Source organism: Perognathus longimembris, chromosome 9 (genome assembly GCF_023159225.1).
Source record: "Perognathus longimembris pacificus isolate PPM17 chromosome 9, ASM2315922v1, whole genome shotgun sequence".
Taxonomy (NCBI): Eukaryota; Metazoa; Chordata; class Mammalia; order Rodentia; family Heteromyidae; genus Perognathus; species Perognathus longimembris.
Window position 1 is genome coordinate 5,701,225 of NC_063169.1, and position 24,966 is coordinate 5,726,190.

The following is a 24,966-nucleotide window of genomic DNA, read 5'->3' on the forward strand; positions in this document are numbered from 1 at the left end:
TGATGCTTTCATCTTTTAGAGAAGCCATATGAATTCTAAAGGATACCTTTAATAGAATATACCAAATACATTTTTTATATTTTAGTATTTTGTATTTAGAAGTAATTCTGATTGTCTTTCTAAGGAAGTGGCATGAAACATGGAAATAACCATTGTTTGCATAGATGCTAGTTATGTTAAGTAAAGATTAAATTTGCTATACTATGCATTAGTTTTTGATCTTTTCATACTTTGCTTAGTTTTCAAAACTGTTGAATAATCATTTAGTTCACATTCTTCACTAAAACACCAAATTCTCCCCAGACATCCTATTTTCTTTAAGCTACAAAAGATTGTACTTTATTCTCATTTTGAAAAATGGTTTAGGGTATCCTGAATTTAGTATTTAGCCAGGCACTGGTGGCTTATGTCTGTAATCCTAGGTACTAACGTGGCTGAGATAGGAGAATTGTAGTTTCAAGACAGCCCAAATAGGAAAGAACATGAACATGAGTCTTAGTTTCATTTAATCACCAATAAAGTCAGAAGTAGAACTGTGGGTCATGTGGTAGAGAACTATCCTTGAGCACAAAAGCTCAGGGAAAGCTCAAAGGAATAGCCTGTCGACAAACATCTGTAGTCCTAGCTACTCAGCAAGTGAGGATCAGGAGATCAAACTTGGGACCAGCCTAGAGGAAGAAGTGAGCCATAGCCTCATTTCAACCAAGAAGCTGGGAGTGGTGTGAACCTGTCATTCGCAAAACAGTCACGTTTGAAATTAAACTGAGCTACATAGAGAGACCGTATGTCAAAAATACAAAGTGAGTTTGGTGTGTGTGTGTGTGTGTGTGTGTGTGTGTGAATGAATGTGTATGTATCACTTAGGGGTAGAGTGTTTGCCCATCTTTGCAAGGACTTAGGTTCCAATCTTCAGCACAATTTTTAAATATTAGAAGAATTACTTTTTCAGTATTAATTGGTATTAGGGCTTTGTATACATTTATTTATTGTTTTGAATAAGATGTAAAAGCTGTGCTTTGGAACTAATTTGAGACCAGTGTTAATTATCCCAGTATGATTGAATTATAAGATAGTCTTGATTCTGTAATCAGAAGGTATTCTTTTATACAATGATGCGCTAATGTCTTCGCTGCCTCTTAGGAAGGGGAGGTAGTTGCTGTCAGCGGGGGAACCTCTGAAGAGGAAGAGAGAGCATGGCACAGTGATGGCAGTTCTAGGTAAGTGACAACTTTCACCTGTCCTGGTTTTATACAGAATCTCTAGTAAGTGAAACTTCTTGCAGAGATTCTGTGGGACTTTGTTTCCTCCTGACCCACCCCCCTCTTCCTCTTGTCTTTGAGTTTTTTTCATAAAACAGTCTTGAAATTGTATCCTCTATATGGATATATAAAATCCTTTTTCCCCTAGTGATTATTCCAGTGATTACTCAGACTGGACTGCAGATGCAGGAATTAATTTGCAGCCACCAAAGAAAGTTCCTAAGCATAAAACCAAGAAAGCAGAAAGCAGTTCAGATGAAGAAGAATCTGAAAAGCAGAAACAAAAGCATATTAAAAAGGAAAGGAAAAAAGTAAATGAAGAAAAAGATGGACCAACATCACCAAAGAAAAAGAAGCCCAAAGAAAGAAAACAAAAGGTTGGTTTAAAAAATTGCAAATTCATTGTTTTTCTCTATGAAATTAATTCAAAGGATACCTTTTTTTTGGCCATTCCTGGGGCTTCCACTCAGGGCCTGAGCACTGTCCCTGGCTTCTTTGTCTCAAGCCTAGCACTCTACTTGCTAACTTGAGCCACAGCGCCACTTCTGGCCTTTTCTATATATGTGGTGCTGAGGAATCGAACCTAGGGCTTCATGTATACAAGGCAAGCACTCTTGCCACTAGGCCATATTCCCAGCCCCAAAGCATAGCTTTTGTAAGTATAATTGATCCCAGCGTATTGGCAGTTTGAAGCCAGCCCAGACAAAATGTTATAAGTCTCTATCTCAGCTAATAAGAACCTAGGCACAGTGGTCCATGCTGTGTGTGTAAGAAGCATAAATGGGGGCATTGGAGTCCAGGCTAGCTGGGGCAGAAAGCAAGGCACTGTTAGAAAAATAAAACCAGGAGAGGCTGGGAGAGTGGCTCAAGTAACAGCGTCTAACTAGCAAGCACAAGTTTCTGAGTTCAAACCCAAGTATTGCCCTAAAATGCATATGTTGAACATAGACATTGTTGAAATTTATTAACAAAGAGGAAGTATGTATTACCTTTTTTTTAGGCTTTTAGGTGATAATATCAAGACCATGTTGTCACTTTTTGTGACCAATAAACTTTGCTCAGGCAGTTTTGTTTTGATCCATTACAGTTAAAAAGTAGATGATTTGGCTTAATAAGTACTTCATTTGTTTAAAAAACATGGTGAGAAGTTTAGGTGAGAAAGGGAAAGAAACATTCTCCCGCTATTCTACTTCGTGGAAATAATTAACATCTCTACCTAACCTATTTGAAAATAACATTAGCTATTACTAAGAATAGAATTTAATTTTTTCTCCTTAATTTGTTATATGGAAAGATTAGGCTGTCTCAGACCTGTAATGCTAGCTTACCAGCAGGCTAAGATCTGAAGATAAGGTTTGAAGCCAACTTGGACAGGAACATCCTTGTGACTTACCTCTACTTAACCACCCACAAGCCAGAAGTGGACTGTGTTGCTTAAAGGGCCAGCTGTGTGTGCTAAGGGAGTGTGCCCAGGCCCTGAGTATGCCTCAGTACTGGCACGTGTGGGCACAGGCACACCTACATACAAATTGATGAAATGGTATTTTAAAAGGAGACTCACAGAGCTTATTGTTTGGTGTTTGTGGTAAAGTCTTACCTAGTGTTGTGAATGTTGTCAATACATTTTTATTTTACTATCTGTATCTCTTTTATCAATGATTTAGATAACTTGAAATAACTTGCTGCCATATTTCTAGGTTGTTTTCCAAAGTTATTTATTTTTATTAAATATTTCAGTTCCATAAGGTTTCATTTCCATAAATTAGGCTGTGAGTACAGTTCTTCCAGATCATTTTCATCTCTTCTATTTTTTCCATCTCATGTGTGCCTTCAAGTCACATAGTGCAATATTTGTGTTGTCTCCACTGAACACAATGGTTGCCTTTGCTCACTCTTCCTCCCTTCATTCCTGTGCCCTTCTTCCCATTGCCTGACCCCTCCCCCCAACATGCTTCAGCTTCCTAATACTCATTTTGCTTAACAGTTCACTAGTTGGTCACAACTATTGGACTCCTTCCTTTATTTTGGACTTTTACAATGCTTAAGAGTAAACTTATGTGGCCAGGGGTGCAGGTGTTTATCTGTTATCCCAGCTGCTTGGGAAGCATAAGTCTTCCATAGGAGGATTACAATTCAAGGCCAGCCCGGGCAAAGTTAGCATAGCTGTATATTAAAAAAAACAAAGTCCCAACTAAAAGCCAAAGTGCATTGCTCTGATAGTCAAGCCAGTTGCCACAGAAGGCCCTTAGATAAATCAAATGTTCTCTCATATTCCCTTCCTGTGGTTTTACTCCTGCTATTACGATAAACTGATCTTAGTACCCCAGTTAATGTATAGACGTGTATTGGAGCTAGGGAATGGAAAGGGAATACCAAAAAGGAGATACAAAGGATAAAGAGACAAACCATTGCAAAAGCGATACTTTAAAAAACCAATTGGTGTAAACCAACCATACAACTCATGATGGGGGAGGGAATTCAGGAGGGGAGAGATGGGGAGAAATGAAGGAGGAAGCAACAAGTTGGATAAGTAATGTACTTGCCTTACATATGAAACTGTAACCCCTCCACTTTGACAATAAAGAAGAAAAAAAAAGTTTTTTTTTTTTTCCTTTTTTGGTCTGTCATAAAACTTGAACTTGGCCTGAGTGCTGTCCTGAGCTCTTCAGCTCAACGCTAACACTCTACCACTTGAGCCACAGCACTACTTACCATTTTCTGGTGGTTAATTGGAGGCAAGAGTCTCATGGACTTTCCTACCCAGGCTGACTTTGAACTGCCATCATCGTCAGATATCAGCCTTCTGAGTAGTTAGTATTACAGCTGTGAGCCACTAACACCCATCTAGATAGATCCCTACTCTGCTTTTAATGATGCCTGTTGTGGTAATGTAATATTACTTTATAGTTTTCTGTATTTCCGTAGAGATTGGCTGTAGGAGAGCTAACTGAAAATGGTTTGACGTTAGAAGAATGGCTGCCTTCAACGTGGATTACCGATACCCTTCCTCGAAGATGTCCATTCGTGCCACAGATGGGTGATGAGGTACTTTTCAATTATCTTTTTTTTCCCTTCAGGTAATAACCTTCAAATAATAACTTTCATAAAATAATGTTTTAACTTAAGAAGCATAACGTTTATTGCTCTTGAAACACACCTCTAGAAGGTTTATAAAAGTATCTTAGTCTATATATTCATAGCAATGTATGGGGAAACGACAACCATCAAGAAAGATCAACTGATAATCTTTTAAGACCATTGTAAAATTGTGGTAATAAATTAAATATTAGAGTCGAAATGTTGTCATTTAAAAATCTGGTTTGTTTTGATAAGAAAGGTTCATTGCCTAGTTCTTTTTTTTTTTCTAAATTATACTTTTGTAAGGAATAAATGTATGACAAGTTAAAGGAAGATAATCTATAAACGTCAAATAAGATTTTTTTTTAATGGAGCTGAGTTCAAATCTTTCCAGCATTCCACACTAGGCTATATCATCCAACTCATACTTTAGAGCCTGTAATTCTAGCTGCTTCCTAGGAGGGGGGATGGGGATTAGGTGGTCATGTGAATTTCTGGGCTGGATGGATGTGATAGTACATACCTGTCATGCTAGCAACTCAGTGGAGCACAGATGTAGCATGGAAGCCATGGCAGACCTTTGCATCAACAAGACCCTACCTTTGGAAGTTAGCAATGCAACAAAGGGCTAGAAAGCATGCATCAAAATTAGAATGGCTGCCTAGCAAGTGTAAAGCTCTGAGTGCAGTGCTGCAGAGAGAGGGGGAGAGAGAATTAGCACCAGAATTTCAAATGAACATAAGAATTTAGATAATTCCCTTGTGTACAGTTTAGCTGAGAATGTTATCTAGTATCCAATAGCATAATAAAAGAATTGAAATAGAGGCTTCTTTAGCAAATACACTAACTCATAGTAGTGTAATATGGTTACTGACCATTTTAAAACCAAATTCTAACGCAAGAGTGACTAAGGAACCGTGAAGAATTTATTTAGTCTTATTGCTCCAGAAATTATTCAGAGCATTGCTACATTGTTATTTAATAAAGATAGCTGCTGGCAGATCGTGCAGCATTAAGAGGTTAAATTATTTCTATTATAGTATTTTAAAGTAGCCTGAAAGGTAGGTAATGCTTCCTTATACATTCAGACTTTTGAGTTGTGTTTTTTAGTTGTTGCTGCTTGAACAGTCAGTACTATTAAAGAGTCTTACTATTTATTCAGTACCATTCCTTCTTTTTTTCCTGCCATCTCTACTGGGTTTCAAACCCAGTGACTTTCTTTCACATGCAGTACTGAGTTACATCCTCTCTCCTTACCTAGACAGCTGGAGCAGTAATGAAGTTATGTAGGTAGGATGGTGTCTCTTCGAAAATGTAACTAAGAATTTAATGTGTTTAATAAGTTCTCCTATTTTTTATTGGTGAGATGAGTACTTGATAGAATGTGTTCAAGTAGAAGTTATGCAAAGTAATTTTCAGTCCTTTAAGTTGTATCTTCATGAAAAAAAGGATAAATTTATGCTGTCTTAAGATATGTGTGTAAAGGCTGGGAATATGGCCTAGTGGCAAGAGTGCTCGCCTCATATACATGAAGCCCTGGGTTCAATTCCTCAGCACCACATAAACAGAAAAGGCCAGAAGTGGCGCTGTGGCTCAAGTTGGCAGAGTGCTAGCCTTGAGCAAAAAGAAGCCAGGGACAGTGCTCAGGCCCTGAGTCCAAGGCCCAGGACTGGCCAAAAAAAAAAAAAAAAAAAAAAAAAGATATGTGTGTTAAGGTGTGAACTTAGATAACATGCGTATAATTTAAGATAATGAAATAGTCATCGTAAATTTCTAATATATATTTAGAGTCCTGTTATTCAGAATGCTTTGGTTATAATTAAGTTGCTTTTAAACAACTTGAAGAATGGTGGTATAAAAAGTTAACTATTAGAATTTCTAGGATTAGATGTTCAGCAGTTAGATCAAAAGGAGGAAATTCTATAACACAAAAGATACTGGATTTTATCTTCAGTTTTAGGTAAATCTTAGAAATAGCCTGGATTTTTAAATTGTGATTTTATTTGCTTTTTAGGTTTATTATTTTCGACAAGGACATGAAGCATATGTTGAAATGGCTCGGAAAAATAAAATTTATAGTATTAATCCCAAAAAACAACCATGGCATAAAATGGAATTAAGGGTATGCCACTGTCTTATTCCTTAACTTCAAAGACATGTTCATGGAATTTACACCAAGTTTTATCATGGGTTACTATTCTTATGATAAGAAACTGTATTGGGAAAGTGCCTTGTTTAATTAAAATAGTCCTGAGACTAGAAGGTGAAAATTAGACAGCACTAATGTCTACATTAAATTAAACCTTATAAATTTATCAACTATAGTTTCTAATATTTCTAGTTGTATTATAACCTGCAAGTTATTATGTAAGGACATACCTCAATGAATTTATGCATGTACATAGAGTAATTATTACCTAGTTCAAGATCAAAATCAAGAAATGTTTTTTCAACTATGTTTAGTATTCAGTTGTGTATTTTGTGAAGGTGATGCCTTATTTTCTATATCTCAGGAACAAGAATTGATGAAAATAGTTGGCATAAAGTATGAAGTGGGATTACCTACCCTTTGCTGCCTTAAGCTTGCTTTTTTGGATCCTGATACTGGTAAACTGACTGGTGGATCATTTACCATGAAGTAAGGACTTTAAAAGAGTGGTTTCTTAGGGTTGTGGTATTTTTCAAGATTCAGACATATTTGAACATGTTTTAGATATTTTAAAGTATGTAACCTAATCAGTACGTTTCTGTTTGTAATTAGATACCACGACATGCCTGATGTTATAGATTTCCTAGTCTTGAGACAACAGTTTGATGACGCAAAATATAGACGGTGGAATATAGGTGGGTAATTTATTCAGAAGCCATATATTTTTGTACATCCTTTTTCCCTAAGTGATAATCAGAGAACTCTTCCATTTGTAGTAATGTTAATAGTAAAGGACAATACTGTTTCAGAGGTGTTTTTAAGTTATATTGAAACTGAACATTCTTTAGTTGATGCTTCAGTTTCTTCACTTTCGTTTGGAAACTGATATAAAGCACTTAAAATTGTTTTACATGTTACACTAACTTGTTATCCATAACTGAACAGCAGAATTCATATTTAAAGGTAAAAAAAAGCCTAAGCAAAGTGAGTAAAATGGGCACTGACACTTAAAGCTGAACTATCTTTTTATAAACTTTAAAACCATAAACTCTTAGAAATATTAAAATCACAAAAGTTCCTAGGCATTAAATATAAGCTAACTTTTCTACAAGCGTGCTCCTCATTCCAGTGCTTCTCTTCTCATTTGCTAGGCACTCCTCTCGAGCCCCAGCCTAGGCCAACTCCCTCCTCCGGTAGTTATTTTTCAGGGAGCATTTTGTTGGGGATTGTCCAAGTCTCGTAGCCACTGAGCACAGCCTAGATCAAATGTTTCAAATAAAATGGTAATGTTTATTAAGTCTTAAAGATTAGCATTAATTATAGATTAAATTTTCTTTAACATTAATAGTTAATTGGTGTTTTCTGTCAGAAGGAAAATATCCATCTATAAAGTGACATTTAAATTTTCATTAATAATTTTTACTTCAGTCTTCCCTTACTCTGACTGGTAAGACTATATTATTTTCCTAAATTTATTTCTAATGTTCAGACACAACTCTTTGTGGTTCATCATGAATTATCCAATGAATTAATTCTCTTACCTTTATGCCACCAATCTGTGTAGGGTCAGTGGCATACACTTGTAATCCTAGCTACTTGAGACTAAGATCTGAGGATCACAGTTTAAAGCCTGCCCAGGCAGGAAAGTCCATGTGTCTCTGACCTCCTATTAACTGCCACAGAAAAGCCAGAGACTGTAGCTCCAGTGGTAGAAGGTTAATTAGCCTTCAGCAAAACACGAAAGACCTCAGGGACAGTGCCCAGACTCTTGAGTTCAAGCCCCAGGACCACCAGCACCAAAAAAAAAAGTATATGGAAATCACCATTATGTTGATATAAAGTTACAGTAGTATGAAGATTGCTGTTTACTAAGTTATAAAGTAGCTTTAAACTGGTTGCCAGTCTACATCTGGAGAACCAGTACAGCCTTACCCACTACACTATAAACCTTGTTTCCCTGTTACCATTGCTTGTTAGAACACTGAAATTTAGGTCCAAATAAATGTAACTTCCAGTTCCAGTTTTCTTTTTATCATATTTCTTTTTTTCTTTTTAAGTCATTTTATGCATGCCTCTATGCACTTGTAAATCATTTGGTAAAAATAAGACAATTTTCTCTTCATGAGTTTGAAAATAAAAGTGATTCTAGTTTTAATTTATTTTTCCTTAATGGTAGGTTAAAAATAAAGTACCTTAATTGAAGGCATTAATTAAAACATCACCATTTTTATAGATGGGAAAAATTACAGATAATGTACTCAAAGTTACACAGATACTACATTTGAATCCAATTCTTTCAGATGCTCACGCATGCTAATTAGAAAACTCAAGAAGTATTGGGAAAGCCAAAGATGAATAAACCATACCCAAGATAGTGTCTTCCTCTTCTCTTAGGGCTTGGAGGAAAGCTGGGAAGATTTAGATAAGAAGCGCCTGTAGTATTTGTAGCTTATTTGGGACTTTGAAAAGGAGTGCACCAGAATGTAATTGCTTGGTGTTGGGTATTGGTGTTAGTTACTACTGGTCCTGGCACTTGAACTCTGGGCATGATGCTGTCTCTGAGCTTCTTTTGCTCAAGGCTAATGCTCTATCACAAGGCTAGCATCCTGTCCTGATCGTGGGTTGTATGAAGTTAAATACAGAAAATAAGAAATTAAAAACGGACTATAAATATTTATTGAGTAGAAATTACCGAAACTATATACATGCATGAAATGTTTGGATGTAGTCCTGATGATGAAATTAGAATGCTGGATTTGCAAAAGTGATATCTAATGAAATCTAAGAAATGGGATAAGAAATTGTTAAGTCATTCATTTCAAATGTGCTTATTAAGTATTTTTGGTCCTTTCAGTATTACCGATTTTACATAATTATTTTTGGAGTATGGGGGTTCATTTTCTGTCTTGAAAAGTCACACAAGAGGTTTAAGTCCTTACAGCTATATTATAAGGAGTAGTTAGCAACAACACATTTCAGAGTAATGAAATGGCTCTTGTTCTTGTCTAGGTGACCGTTTCAGATCAGTCATAGATGATGCCTGGTGGTTTGGAACAATTGAAAGCCAGGAACCTCTTCAACCAGAATACCCTGATAGTTTGTTTCAGTGTTACAACGTTTGGTAAGAAAATATTCGCTTTTACTTTAGTTAGGCTAGAACTATTTTCAGCTTTCCCCCCCATACATTGAAGAAGAAATTTAGATATGTTTCTCAAACAATGAAGAAGCAATTGTTTATAAAATGAGATTTTTAAAAAAAAATGGGAGTACAATAAGCATATTTTTTTCCCTTTCTTAAAGCTGGGACAATGGAGATACAGAAAAAATGAGTCCGTGGGATATGGAACTTATACCTCATAATGGTAAGTTTGGATCACTACATGAGGCATATAGCTAATTTCCTAAACATATTTACTAACTTGCTACCATGTACAATTGTTGAAAAGGTCAACAGAAAAATGTGTTCAGTAAATACTTCCTGTCTACCTATCATTGACCCTAAGAAGGCTTGAGTGAGCATAGAGATATAATCCTGGTCTGTTGGATGTTTTTAGTCTAGCAAGGAAGAATGAAATATGAGTGTTTATTATTACTCATCCCTAAAATGTGAGCACTTGGGAGAGAACATGTTTTTGTAACCAACTCTAGCAAAATACTTAAAAGATAAAACTCGGAGTTGAACTTAAATCTTCACCCTGACTCGAATATATGCTCTTAACACACTCAATGAAATCTTTGGAATATCAGCTTTTTAGGACTCAGCTTTTGATTATATATAAATAAGTACTTACAGGAGTGATTTGAGAATTGCATTATCTGTAATAAGAGCCTGACATCTTAACAGCCCAAAGGAAGAGGTAGTTACTATTAAAAGAAAATAATAACTGCCACCTTCATGATCGTAGCACTGCAGATTTGAGAGTTGGCCCTGGTCACTGAGTATGACATCTTCCTTGAACTGAGAAAAGGTGGCTGTGGCTGAAGCATGGAGATTGTATTTATTCTGTTACTCACTGTTTCACTGTTTGTGTGTGTGTGTGTGTGTGTGTGTGTGCGCACGCGTGCACATGCGCTTCTTACCAGTATTGGGGCTTGAATTCAGACCCTCATTCTACCGTATGAGTCACATTTACACTTCCAGCATTTTGCTCATGAATTGGAGATAAGAGTCTCACAGACATGGCTGGTTCTTCTGAGTAGCTGGGATTCTAAGCATGACCTGCCAGTGGTCTTAACTAAAATGTTGAAGATTTAGACATATGAAAAAATAATAGCTTCATCACCTTAGCAAAAAGCCTGAATATCATTTATCTTTGCTACTTCAGGAAATTTCAGACTTTACTCCCTAGTTCAGTTTCATCTCGAGTTATGTTTTATCAAAGTAAATATGTCAATTAGATTTTAAAATTATTCAGAAAATGTTTTTCATTTGTAAATTATACAATAGTTTTTCAGTTGTAATTTTGAAGAAGTAAATATAATTTAAAGAATCAATTTTTTTTTTTTTTTTTTTTTTTTGGCCAGTCCTGGGGCTTGGACTCAGGGCCTGAGCACTGTCCCTGGCTTCTTTTTGCTCAAGGCTAGCACTCTGCCACTTGAGCCACAGTGCCACTTCTAGCCATTTTCTGTATATGTGGTGCTGGGGAATTGAACCCAGGGCCTCATGTATGCCACTAGGCCATATCCCCAGTCCCAAAGAATCAATTTTAAATGTAATCTTTTTGGAAATTTTATTCTTGAAACATTTTGCATTTCATTATGAAAAAGGGTATGTTTAACAAATCTTCGCAAAATTTGATTTTATCTAAGGGTAAACTAAAATAATTACTACTCTAGTTTTCTTTGTATTTCAGCTGTATTTCCTGAAGAACTAGGTACCAGTGTTCCTTTAACTGACATCGAATGCCGATCACTAATCTATAAACCTCTTGATGGAGAATGGGGTAGCAATCCTAGAGATGAGGAATGTGAAAGAATTGTTACAGGGATAAACCAATTGATGACACTAGGTAAGTAACATGACTTTAGATGACCCTAGGAGAAAGCTAGAAACAATTAGTATTAGTCAAATATAGTACAATGTCAGTATTCCAACATTCTTCATTGGAATCTTTTTTTATGATCCAGTATTAAACATCTAATATAATTATAGATGAGATTGCTCTAGCTTAATTGCAGAATAAGGGCTTTCCTTAAATAATGGAAGTATCTAAATAATATGGTTCCTCAACCCAATTTGTGAGACCTTGACATATTCAAACCAGTATATGAGTTGGTAGATTGTTGACTGCCACATTTGAATTGTATGGATAGCTAGTTTTCCTTCAAGTTTATTATACATACACAAGAGAATCTGTGAGAAGCCAGAAGTAATAACTAGTGGTTTCTTCATCAAGGAAAAAAGTGAAAAAATAAACAATGACCACAAAAGTTGATTATTTAAACTCCACATGTTCCCATTGAATAAAAGGTGAAATTAATATGAGTAAGAACTAAAGACAACAGATTATAGCATATTTATATTTGAAGTCATTTTAAAATAAATGTTTGTGGGATGGCAGTGTGGCCCTAGTGATAGAGTGCTTTCCTAACATCACGAAGCCCTGGGTTCGAGTCCTCAGCACATATACAGAAAAAACCAGAAGGGGCGCTGTGGCTCAAGTTGTAGAGTGCTAGCCTTGAGCAAAAAGAAGCCAGGGACAGTGCTCAGGCCCTGAGTTCAAGGCCCAGGACTGGGGGGAAAAAATGTGGTATTGGGGATGGCTGTGGATCAAATCTCGGGCCTTGAACATAGCAAACGCTCCCCCACTGAGTTATAGCTAGCGTTGAAGTCTTAGAAAGTGGGAACCCTTTATAAAGAAGTTGTTTCAGTGCATGCATAAGCAAAGAAAAACAGAGTGGGTTGTCTTAATTTAGATTTCCCTCTATTGCTTTATTGAGTCCAGTAAGCCAGTGATAGAGTACAGCTTCTATACCAGTTTCCTCTTCCAGTTGCCTGTTACGTAGGTTCACAGTGGCATAAGGTGACATATCGTTTTGAGAGATCTTAAGTTATTTGACTACACTATTACAGCTTTGTAGATATTTAGGATGATCAGTTATAGGAATGTGTATGTCAGTGGTTAGTGAGTTTTATATTTAATCTGTTATTTCTTTATTGTAATGAATTCATGAACTAGAATAATCTAAAATTTTTGAATGTAGAATAATCTTTTTTTTAAGAAAATACATTTATAACTATGTAGATTATGATTTATTGTGGGATTTTTGTTGTTGTTGTTGTTGTTCTTGTGCTAGTACTAGGGCTTGAACTCTTGAGTGCTGCCCCTGAGGTTTTTTTGCTCAAGGCTCTAGTACTCAATCACTTGAACACAGCTCCACTTCTGGGTTTTTTGATAGCTAATTGGACATTAAGAGTCTTCCATACTTCCCTGCTTGGGCTGGTAGATCCTCAGATCTCAGCCTCTTAAATAGCTAGGATTACAGGCATAACCTACTGATATGTAGCAACTTCATGTGTTTTAAATCAAGTTGAATTATTTTAACCATGCAAAAATAAACCTAAACTTGTTTGTTTATTTTAGATATTGCTTCAGCATTTGTGGCCCCTGTGGATCTACAAGCTTATCCCATGTACTGCACTGTAGTGGCATACCCAACAGATCTAAGTACAATTAAACAAAGATTGGAAAATAGGTTTTACAGGTTAGAAACATTCTATGTTGCTAATATGAAAAGCTACATAATCCTTTCATATATTTGTTATTACTAAATAGAATGTTTCTCAATTTGAATCACAGGGAGTTTGGGTGAAATTGAAGCATGTGATTAAGCTACTTTGGAATAGGATATGATTTTGTATACTTCTTTAAAGCTGCCAGTACAGGCTCATGCTATAGACTATAATTTGTATTTAGGTCATGGATAAAAATTTTTCTAGACATAATGCAATTGCTGTTCACTTCTTTCCTGGGGTATTTTATAAAGCAAGTCAAGACTATTTTATCATAGATGCTGTGCTGTTTTGTGGATTTTTCTCTAGATATCAAAACTTTTGTATGTTATTTTACTTATATTTGGCTATGAATGCTTAGCAAAAATGTAATCAGAAAAGATTCAGTTTTTCAAAATTTGGCATGAAAGAAATTGAGTTAAAAAGCAAGATAGTCGGGCTGGGGATATAGCCTAGTGGCAAGAGTGCCTGCCTCGGATACAGGAGGCCCTAGGTTCGATTCCCCAGCACCACATATACAGAAAACGGCCAGAAGTGGCGCTGTGGCTCAAGTGGCAGAGTGCTAGCCTTGAGTGGGAAGAAGCCAGGGACAGTGCTCAGGCCCTGAGTCCAAGGCCCAGGACTGGCCAAAAAAAAAAAGCAAGATAGTTTGATTAATTTTCAACTTCTAGTTAGCGCTTATGTCTTGCCTGGGACTTTAATGTTAGGGAATACTGTATTAAAACATTATTTTTGTGGCCAGGTTTTTATTACTATTTTCTGTTCTGGTTTTGAGAAGTTACTCATGTTCCATACTCGTTTCTATATAAAATATAACTTTGATTCTTTTATTGCTTAAATCATATTCACCTTGTACTGGAAAACACCATTTGTTATTTCTTTTTAACTTAGGGGTTCTTAGTTGCAGAATTATTGACATTTGTTGCTGGGAAACTTGAGAGTCTGTTCTGTATTTACCCATAAGGAGCCAATACCAGTCCCCTAGTTGTACAAATAAAATGTACCCACACATTACTGAATGTCTCCTGTAGAAAGGCCAGGATATTGATGATTCCTAATTGAGAACCACTGGAGTAAATGTTAGACCAGATTTCAAAGGTTTTTCTATTCTTGTTAGATATGTTTTTGTTGGATTGTTAATAATTGGTCCAAAGCATTAAGAAGAAGAAACTTCCTAGGATGTGTTCCTCTTCACCATCCTGCCCTCAGAGATATCTCAAATATTTTTCACGATCAGGTGCTGGAAGTTGAAAACAAAAATTTCGAGAGTGGTAACTACTTTTAAAGTCCTCAAACTCATATTATTTACGCCTAGAGTGTGGTAGAATTCATAGTTGAGTAGAAGGGATACTTGTTCATATGTTGTCAGACTATAGCTTGAAAGATAAAATCTAATCATCTCCAATTGTTGCTGTGAATATTCTCTCTCATAGAAACATTGCTGAGCATGCTCATTTGTTAGTGTATAGTTTGTAAAATGTTATGCTTTTCTTAGTCTTCTCTATTAAGTGGACCCATAATTACATGTTGTTCCCAGAAGTCATTTTTATGTTTGCCGTCACAAATAAAATAGCCTGGAAGAATGGCTCACACCTATAATCCTAGCTATTCAGGAAGCTGGAGATTGGAGGATTGTGGTTTGAAACTAGCTGAAAAAAAAAATAAAAAAAAATCTATATAGCCTCAAATATTTTTAGCATTTCCAAGTATGTTTCTCATTTAGGTAGGTTTCTTAGGAGCTAACATCATTCTCATTTTTTTCATTATATTTGTAAGTCTCATCAGTATGCTTTCATTATTTTTCATTTCACATGTTATCTGATTACTGATAGTATTGGATTATATTATTTCCTTTAATGCATAAAAGTCAGGAAAGTGATACTGTATATGACAGGAATATCTATAACAGCACCAACAATTCATACCTTTTCTGCCAGTTTCCCTACTTTTGAAAGAATCATTGCTAGTAGTCTGATAGGTCTATGTCAGACAATGTAAGGTAGGGATGATTACAAAATCAGAATAAGTTGTAAGGTTCCTAAGTGCAGTGAGGTAAAGTAAAACTCCTGCTTTTTTTTTTGTTAAGGCGGTTTTCTTCCCTAATGTGGGAAGTTCGTTACATAGAGCATAATACGCGAACGTTTAATGAACCAGGAAGCCCCATCGTGAAATCTGCTAAATTTGTGACTGATCTTCTTCTACATTTCATAAAGTGAGTTACCTGTTCATGGTTAATTATAATAGTTATACTAATTAATAGCACTTTCAAAGTGTGAAATAATTTAAAATGTAAAATGCCAAAGTGGTTGAGTAAAATCATGTGTGTATGTATGTGCATATTACTGCTGTTGAACAAACATAGCTCCTCTGAAGGTAGAAAGCCTGTGTCAAAATAAAAAATTTCAGACCTAGAAGACTGTAATCCTAGCTCTTCAGGAGGCAGACATGGTATAATTAAAGAAGCTCGGGTTTATGGGGGTAGGAACATGAAAAATCCCAGGGTGCAAGGCACTTGGGTTCAAACACCCAAAAGAAAGGCAATTGAAATCATAGTAGACTGTATCACTAGAAGTCACAGGGATCCAGTGCTCTAAATTTGGGTTGAGGCTAGATTATGGAATGCCTTGAGTGCCAACCTTAAGAAAATAGGAGCTCTGGAACTAAGCTTTAAAAATACTGATAGCAGTTAGATATAATAGTGCCTAATAATTTATAAAGAAGAGACATAAAACAGAAATTGCAAATTGGAGCTGGGCACCAGTGGCTCACACATGTTATCATTGCTACTCGGGGTTAGACTCCAACGATCGGGGTTCAAATCTCTAGCTGGAACAGGAGAGTCTTATGTCCAATTTACTAACTAGGAGTGAAGCAGTGGTTCCAGTGGTAGAGCGCTAGCCTTGAGCAAAAAAGCTCAGGGACAGTGCCCAGGCCCTGAGTTCAAGCCCCAGGACTGGCACGCCTGCATGTATACGCACCACACACACACATTGGCTGCTACCACTGAGCAAGAGGTGATAATGATAATAAGGCTTAATTGGTATAAATGAAAAGAAAAAAAGGCAGGTACCAAAAAGCTTTGTGGGCTTGTGTTGGGAATGTTGTTTGGAGTTTTATGTTGTTTGTTTCGAGACAGGCTTTTCTGTATGACTCAGCCTGGCTTCCAACTTGCTATGTGTCTCAGGCTGGCCTCAAACTTGGGCATTCCTGCCTGATTATCCCAAGAGCTGACATGACAGATATGTACCACCACACTCAGTGTCCAAGAGACTTCTGATAGAACTCATAGTACCTGATCACTAATTGGGTTTTAAAGTGAAAGGAAGGAGTGAAATACTAAATACCTAAGATCTTTCCAGTGCTGTAGGAATGATATAATGTTAAGAGTGGCATTGATCAAGATATATTTTACTCACAGTGGCATTGATCAAGATATATTTTACTCACAGACTAACATGTTAAACTGAATCTCCTTTGTACAAGTATTTAAGGATAAATAAGTCAATAAATTTTAAAAAATGGGAGAGAAGGAAGTGATAGGTTTGAACAGAATATTAGGTGAGGGCTGGGGATATGGCCTAGAGGCAAGAGTGCTTGCCTCGTATACATGAGGCCCTGGGTTCGATTCCCCAGCACCACATATACAGAAAACGGCCAGAAGTGGCGCTGTGGCTCAAGTGGCAGAGTGCTAGCCTTGAGCAAAAAAGAAGCCAGGGACAGTGCTCAGGCCCTGAGTCCCAAGTCCCAGGACTGGCCAAAAAAAAAAAAAAAAGAATATTAGGTGATAATGTCAAGAGAACATAACTAAGAACCAAATCTTATGGAATATCCACATTTGAGAATGAAAGAGAAGAACTGGAAGCCTGAGGTGTTGTTAACTTTATCTTGAGGACTAAGAAATAAAAGCATAGGAGAGAATTGTACAAAGAGTAGGAGATTGAAGTTGAGCTTCATGAAATGAACTAGGCCATAATGAAGGTTGGAGGAATCAACTGTGTTTACATAGGGTCGTTAACAAAGTAATTGTATATGTATGTGTGTATGTAAGATCTTAGTCTGATTTTAAAGTAAAAAAAAAAATCATGGCTCTAATACAGTAACATTGTCTTGTTATTTAGAGATCAGACTTGCTATAACCTTATTCCATTATATAATTCGATGAAGAAGAAAGTTTTATCTGACTCTGAGGTACGTAACATTTTACTGTGATTTCTCCATCAGTATTTTATTGTGTATAAAAATTTATATATTACAGTTTTCAGATAAGAGCTATTATTAAACGTGTGTTTTAAAAAGCCAGGTGCCAGTGGCCCATGCCTATATAACTAGCTACGCAGGAAGCTGAGATCTGAGCATCACAGTGGAGGCCACCCAGGCAAGAAAATACACGAGAGTCTTATCTCTGATTATCAACTACCAAAAAGCCAGAAGTGGAACTGAGGCTCAAGTGGTAGTGTGAAGCCTTAAGCAGAAAAGCTCAGGGACAGCACCCTGGCTCTAAGTTCTAGTCCTATAACTGGGAGAAAGAAAACAAACAAGCAAATGAAAAAGCAAAACTTGGGTTTGGCTCAATACTCTAACTTACTAGAATTTTTTTGTCATGATAATTGACAAGTAATCTCTTGAGTTTAATGAAATCTAGAGTGTTTTATAAATCTGATACATTCTTACCTCAAAGGAGGAAGAGAAAGATGCAGATGTGCCAGGAACTTCCACCCGGAAGAGGAAGGTAATATGATGGTGGTTGTTTTTATACAAGTACTTTACACAAATTAACATCTAAGAAGAATTGGTTTTTACTCTTTGATTTTAAAATCAGACTAAGTTCAAATCAGTATCAGTTGTAAAATGCATATTTTTCAGAACTAGGTGAATTATATTTTATTGGTGTTACTATATTATTCAGGGTGGGCATTGCTATGTTGCAACTGTAAAATTCATGATTTCCCAACATTTTGAGGACTGATATTCAAAAACCTTTGGAAGTTGAAGCATTTCGTTTTCAGATTTTCAGATTAGGATTACTTAGCTAGAAAAGTCTGTGCTTAATGTTTCAAAATTCCAAGCACTTCAGGTAAGGTATATTCAACCCTTTAGCTCATTATCTAGTAGTAGGTTAAAAACACAAATTGTATTATCTTAGAGCAATTTTATAAACATATTAAAATATTTTTGTTTCAGGACCATCAGCCTAGAAGAAGATTACGGAACAGAGCCCAGTCCTATGATATTCAAGCATGGAAGAAACAATGTCAGGAATTGTTAAATCTCATATTTCAGTGTGAAGATTCGGAGCCTTTTCGCCAGCCAGTGGATCTCCTTGAATATCCAGTATGTATTTCGGAAAACATTTTTAATTGTTAGTTTTGCCACATACTATATGTAATGGTTATTTTTATGAGCTACAGTTTTTCCCTTGTTTTATTATCTGTTGAGTTGTGTAGAGAATATAAAGGTATAAAATAGAAAGAACTGAGTAGTTTCCAAAGAATTCCCAGCTGTACTCTTATTTTTGCAACTTTCCACAAGTAACTTAGTTTTCCCATCTGAATATTGGTTTTATTAATTCTCTTCTTCTCCTCATTAACTCCAAAAATAATACCAACTTTGTTGCAGAATTATGAAGATGAAATGAAAATAGAAAGAAACAGTTTGAAATTGCAAAGCACTTATGGGTGGTTTTTGGATAGATGGACAGACAGCAGAGACAGGGCAGATCGATAAATGTAAACATACGCACATTTATGGACTACATAGTAAGAGTTGAGTAAACATGATCCAAGTATTTGTTAAACTAACATGTTGATTGTACCCCCTTTCTACAACTCCCTAAGGATCATAAATACGTTTCTTGGGTTTTTGGGTTTGTTTGTTTTTTGCCACTCCTGGAGCTTGAACTCAGGGCCTGAGCACTGTCCCTGCCCTTTTTTTGCTCAAGGCTAGCACTCCACCACTTGAGCCACAGCGCCACTTCTGGCTTTTTCAATATACGTTGTGCTCAGGAATCGAACCCAGAGCTTCATGTATACGAGGCAAGCACTCTACCACTAGGCCATATTTCCAGCCCTGACTAAGTAAGTTTCTTAAAACAGAAGAAGATACGTAACAGGTTTAAATGGTTTATCAGGACCTAGATCTTGTATCAGCTGACTTTATCATGTGTTTATCATGTGTATTCTAATGTAGTGCTGACAATAGAGAAGCTTGTCAAGAGACATAAATAAAATGAATGGAAAATGTAGAAGAGAAATTTTTTATTTTTATTTTTTGGCCAGTCCTGGGGCTTGGACTCAGGGCCTGAGCACTGTCCCTGGCTTCTCTTTGCTCAAGGCTAGCACTCTGCCACTTGAGCCACAGCGCCACTTCTGGCCATTTTCTGTATATGTGGTGCTGGGGAATCGAACCCAGGGCCTCATGTATACGAGGCAGGCACTCTTGCCACTAGGCCATATCCCCAGCCCAGAAGAGAAATATTTAATTCTAGCAGTGTAGTAAGTTAATTTGAAACTAACAATCTCAAAACAATACCTAACTGAACAACATTCTAAATAATCTGTGCATCAAAAAGTCTCATGAGAAATCTTTTAAAAGTACAGTGACATCAATGAAAACATTAAAATGTGTAGTATTCGTGTAATGCAGGAAAATTTCTACATCAGAAGAATTTATCCATAGTCTTAAAATAGTGTCTAAGCTCACTCCTAAGAATCCAGGGAAAAAGAATGTATCATCCACCAAAAGCAAGCAAAAAAAGAGTTGGTATCAGTACTACTGAAAACAGGATAATTTTGTAATTGTGCACTGCATTATGGTCATTTTATGTTGCTCTTTTGCTCGTCCTGTGTTGTGGCTTCTGTGCCATTATTTTCCTTTTTCTTTTGGTACACTTGGCTAGGTTGAGACCATGAGCAATTTTTCTTTTCTTTGTAGAAGACTTGGTAGCAGCCATGTACATTAATAATTCTTGATTACTGTAAAGTTCTCAGTTGTGGTACTGAAGGTAATTAACTAAAGTCTTCATATATATACAGGTTTTCACTTTCTCATTTCATAGTTGTATTTTAGTCAATATTCTGTACAAGTTATCTGTAGCATAAAGGTTATCTTTAACCTTTGCTATTTTTAACAAGTGATTATTTTTAGTAGTTCTGAGACTTGCATTCATCATAAATCATTGTGTAGAAGTAGTGCTTTGTATCAGTACCAATAATAACACCACCTATTCTCTCCTAGGACTACAGAGACATCATCGATACTCCAATGGATTTTGCCACTGTTAGAGAAACTTTAGAGGCTGGGAATTATGAGTCACCAATGGAGTTATGTAAAGATGTCAGACTTATTTTTAGTAATTCCAAAGCATATACACCAAGCAAAAGATCAAGGGTATATAATTCTTTATGTGCAATTAAAAATACGTAAAACAACTAATATTTATACTTAAAATTTACAGAAAGTTTAACCTCGTTATATTTTTAGTATTTCTTTCGGAGTACCATTAATAAGCGTAGGAAAATTACTTTTTCTTAATATGGTATTGTTTACCAGATAATGTATAGAAATTTTCTTGACATACACTAGAGTCGTCTGGGTTCAACTTGCCTCGCTATTCCCACATTAATGGAAAGATGTGTTTTTATCAAAGAAGTTCAAAATAAATAAAGCTGTAAATATTGTTTACCTTTGGTAAAACTTCACAAAAGAGATTGGTACCTGACAGTGAAATTAGAGCTACTAGATACTGACATAGATAATGGATACAAAATGGGCTCAGACCCTCAGGGATAGTTTCCTATGATAAGAATTCACAGTGATAAGGATTTTTGTGTATGAGCCACCTGAATTCAGTGTTATAGCTTGTGAAATCCTAAACAACACAGAAATAATTTAATTTAAAAATAGATTATTTTTCATCAGAAGAGATTGAGAAAAAGAAATTAAAAAAATAATAATCTAATTCTAAAACTTTAACACAGGTTTGGGTTTTTTTTCCTAGATTTACAGCATGAGCTTGCGTCTGTCGGCTTTCTTTGAAGAGCACATTAGTTCAGTTTTATCAGATTATAAATCTGCCCTTCGATTTCATAAAAGAAATACCATAACGAAAAGGAGGAAGAAAAGAAACAGAAGCAGCTCTCTTTCCAGCAGTGCTGCATCAAGGTATGTCCTTTTTTTAAAGTGGCATTCACTGGTATCTTTGGCTTTGTCATCTAGATAAGAGAATGTGGTGGTTTTTAATACTTCCTTTACTATTCCCTATATTGCAGAATGATATATTTGACTTGCAAGTTCCTATGGTGTGGAGGATTTTTAATCTTTTAAACTAAAGCTTTACTAGTGTAAGTGCTTAAATTCAAACTGCTAAATCTATACAGTAAAACAGCATTTTTAGGATAGTGATCGCATCATGTTTTCTGTCATATAACAGTAGCATTTATGGTGATCCTTCAATAAATAATCACTTTCCAAAGGCTCACAACCATATGAAGTCCACTACAAATCCATACTTTAACATATTTCATAATAGCACAAATGTTGACGCCAACAGTATTGTAAAACTTGCACCATATCTACATGTAGTGTTAGAAGAGTGACTAACATGTGATCTTTCTTATAGCCCTGAGAGGAAAAAAAGGACCTTAAAACCCCAGCTCAAGTCAGAAATGTCTACCTCTCCATTCTCTGCACCTGCACGATCAGCACCCCCAAGGCACAATGCTGCTCAGATAAACGGGAAAGCAGAACCTAGTTCTGCTGTTCGGACTCGAAGCAACCGAGTGGTTGTAGCCCCGGCTATCCCCGAGCAGCCGTCTACTTCATCAGCCGCAAAGACTTTGCTTTCCAGACCTAATACATCTGCGATGCCAGCAAAAGCATGTAAGAAATGGTTCCCAAACTGATAGGTACAGCAGGGTTTTTTTTAAGCTTTTTAAAAAGCTGTGGGTTTTCACTAACCTACTGCAGCTGCTCTTTTGCTTTATTTATAGTTTTCTTTTTTAAAATGTTTTTAATTTTTTTTCAAAGTTGCAGTTGAGGAGTATCAGTATAGAATAATGCTTTGAAACAATAAGAAAACTGCTGCTATTTAGATCCTAGTACCTAGACTCTAGCAGACTTGTCTAAGTGATATCAAACTTACTAGAAAACCACAAAGCTGCCATTGTTGACTTTCTTGTTAGAGAGTAGAATTCCTGCCTGCGCCGGGTGGGGAATGTCACTCAGGCAGAACGCTTCCCTGGCACGCTTGAAGCCCTCACTCAGTCCCTTGTACTGCAGAAGAGAAGGTGTGGGGGGGGGGTCACGGGGTGAAGAGAGAATGGGAGGAAAAGGGGAGGCCATGCAGAAGTCGGGATTTCCTGGGAACTAGGTTTAGTCATTTTGTCTAACAGAAGCAATTCAGGTTAAAAAAAACAACACCAAACATCTCAGATATTTTCTTTTTTATTTGCAACATCTCACTAACTTGTATTCTTTTGTGTATGTATGTTTCAGTACTAGAGAATTCCGTGAAACATTCCAAAGCTATGAATACTTTCGTAAGTCCTGATCAATCCACTTTAAGTCATGGCACTAGAAATAATTCCACGAAAGAAAATATGGAAAAGGAAAAGCCAGTCAAACGTAAAATGAAGTCATCCGTACTTTCAAAGGCCCCCTCCACTCTTTCAAAGTCACCAGCTGGCATTGATCCAGGTAAGGTGTTATTTTAACCTGGGCATGGTAGCGGACACCTGTGATCCTAGTACTAGAAAGGCTACAAATGGTGAGTTCAAGGTCTGGTCTGCCTAGACTCCATAGTGCATTCCAGGCTAGCCTTGGCTGCATAAGTGAGCTCCTGTCTACAAAGAACAGTGTTAGTAATGTTACTTTTAACTTTGCAGATATTGTAGTTCCTTCTTTCAAATGATTCTTTTGTTGGAAATGAGCCTCTATTATCCACTTTTTCCTGTACATCTGTTTTTTCGTTTGTCCATTTAGAAGCCCCTACATTTTGAATTTGTTGGTAAATAGTGATACAAAGACAAAAACAGCTTGGGGAGCTTCATTAAGTTCTGATTTAAAATTCTGAATTAAAGGCTTCGAATGTTATGATCAATTTCTAACATTAAAGAAAACAAGAACTAGATCCTCAAGAGTGTTGATCTAGTGTAGCAATCGTGGATTTTCTAGAAATAAAAGTCATAAATAGAACATAGATCACAAGTTACAACACAACAACTTATTAAATGGTAATTCATCACAGTTGTCTCCAGTTAGGCTTTTGTGTTAACATACAAATTCTAATCACAAACATGGGCATCCAAGTCTCTTAAGGCAGACTTTTGTCTTCAGCCTCCAGATCAGTTCCACAATGTTTTTGTCTCTGATACATCTCTTCAGTCCATTTCCACTGCCATGGCCGAAGTACAGGTGACATCATTTCTTGTTTCTACCTGGTCTTCCAGGTTTGCTCTTGTCTTTCCAGTCCATTTTCCCATTGCACTAAAGTGATCATTTCCTACACATACAGAAAAGGCACATACATATAGAATCTTGTTTGCATAGTATGAATTCCTTTTAAGAAAAAGGCAGTGAAACTTCAGTCCTTGAAGCCATTCTGCAGAATTTCTATAGGAGTGTATGGAATGAATGTTTAGAAGCCTTGTCAGTAATAGGAATGTACAACAGAAACAGCATGCAGACTCCTCAGGCAGTTCAAATGTAATTGGTAGAAAATACCTCTGACCATGCCCACAGTGCACCACCATCGCCCCTCCCTACCTGTGGAACCAGAAAGAAGTTCATCTTTATTGTGGGAGTCAGGAGGTCTGGGCTGTCCTTTTTCCTTAGCTCTGACCTTAGTTGAGTCCCTTGACCACTTTTTTCTTAATACTTAAAAAGTAGAAGTTGCCTTCTCTATAAATTTTCAATAATGCATTGCAAACCACCCAGCCATCACTAAATGCCGACTCAGAATTTTGGAGGAACAAAGGAATTACTGGTGTATCTACCATTTTATCCCAACATAGGAAGGCAGTTCATCCTCGCCTTTACATACTACAGATGTGTAATTTGGTCTCCCACATTTCATCAGGTTTGTTATAGTGAGATTTCAATCATCATATTAAGTGGTAGGTACACAAGTGGTCTTGATTGATAGCATTTTGGTGATTATTAGTCATTTGCTAATTACGAAGGAGATAGCACTAATAAGGGCATCTTCATTAAATGATCATCAAAGAGCCAGGTCCCTTATAAGACTTAAAAGTGTGAGTTATTTCTACTTGTGTATGATATAAATTACATGTATAAAAGGCTTCATCAGATACATTCCCCAGATACATTACCCTACACTAGAGGATTGGGAGGGAAGGAAGATTCTTTGTGTTTCCACAAAATTTAAGAAAATGTAGACTCCCAACTTGTTAGCCCCTATGTCACGTTGAAGGGGGAGCAAAGAAGAGCCCGACAAGTGGGGAAGAGTACTAGCTAAACAAGTGTGAAGCTGCCAGCTCATCCTAGTACTAGCAAAAAGAGAAAAAAGGTAGAATGATTTGTCTTGTCTCTTATTCCTCCTCTCATTGATATTAGAAATACTCATGTACTTACGTTGATTACCAAATTAACAGATTATAAACTTGAGACTAATATTTTCTATAATTCTGTTGCCTAAAACTAGTAATATAGAAAAACCCAGTGTTTAATGAATTAAAAGTTAAAGGTCTTCCACATTAGATGTGTAGTGTAGTAAAGGCAATAGGAGTCAA

At 36.4% G+C, this 24,966-nt stretch overlaps 1 protein-coding gene across 1 annotated transcript in view; it reads left to right on the forward strand.

The window, feature by feature from the left end:
* Positions 1 to 24,966, forward strand: part of LOC125357033 (pleckstrin homology domain interacting protein) — a 92,182-nt gene that overhangs the window by 62,360 nt on the left and 4,856 nt on the right. Inside the window, exons 22-39 of the mRNA XM_048353653.1 lie at positions 1,141 to 1,217; positions 1,408 to 1,636; positions 4,185 to 4,304; positions 6,352 to 6,459; positions 6,851 to 6,975; positions 7,099 to 7,181; positions 9,496 to 9,607; positions 9,787 to 9,848; positions 11,340 to 11,495; positions 13,071 to 13,191; positions 15,306 to 15,431; positions 17,338 to 17,407; positions 17,898 to 17,948; positions 18,401 to 18,550; positions 20,453 to 20,605; positions 21,216 to 21,379; positions 21,837 to 22,096; positions 22,712 to 22,912. Coding sequence (XP_048209610.1) covers positions 1,141 to 1,217; positions 1,408 to 1,636; positions 4,185 to 4,304; positions 6,352 to 6,459; positions 6,851 to 6,975; positions 7,099 to 7,181; positions 9,496 to 9,607; positions 9,787 to 9,848; positions 11,340 to 11,495; positions 13,071 to 13,191; positions 15,306 to 15,431; positions 17,338 to 17,407; positions 17,898 to 17,948; positions 18,401 to 18,550; positions 20,453 to 20,605; positions 21,216 to 21,379; positions 21,837 to 22,096; positions 22,712 to 22,912 — 2,368 coding nt within the window. The remainder of the gene's footprint in view (positions 1 to 1,140; positions 1,218 to 1,407; positions 1,637 to 4,184; positions 4,305 to 6,351; positions 6,460 to 6,850; positions 6,976 to 7,098; positions 7,182 to 9,495; positions 9,608 to 9,786; positions 9,849 to 11,339; positions 11,496 to 13,070; positions 13,192 to 15,305; positions 15,432 to 17,337; positions 17,408 to 17,897; positions 17,949 to 18,400; positions 18,551 to 20,452; positions 20,606 to 21,215; positions 21,380 to 21,836; positions 22,097 to 22,711; positions 22,913 to 24,966) is intronic.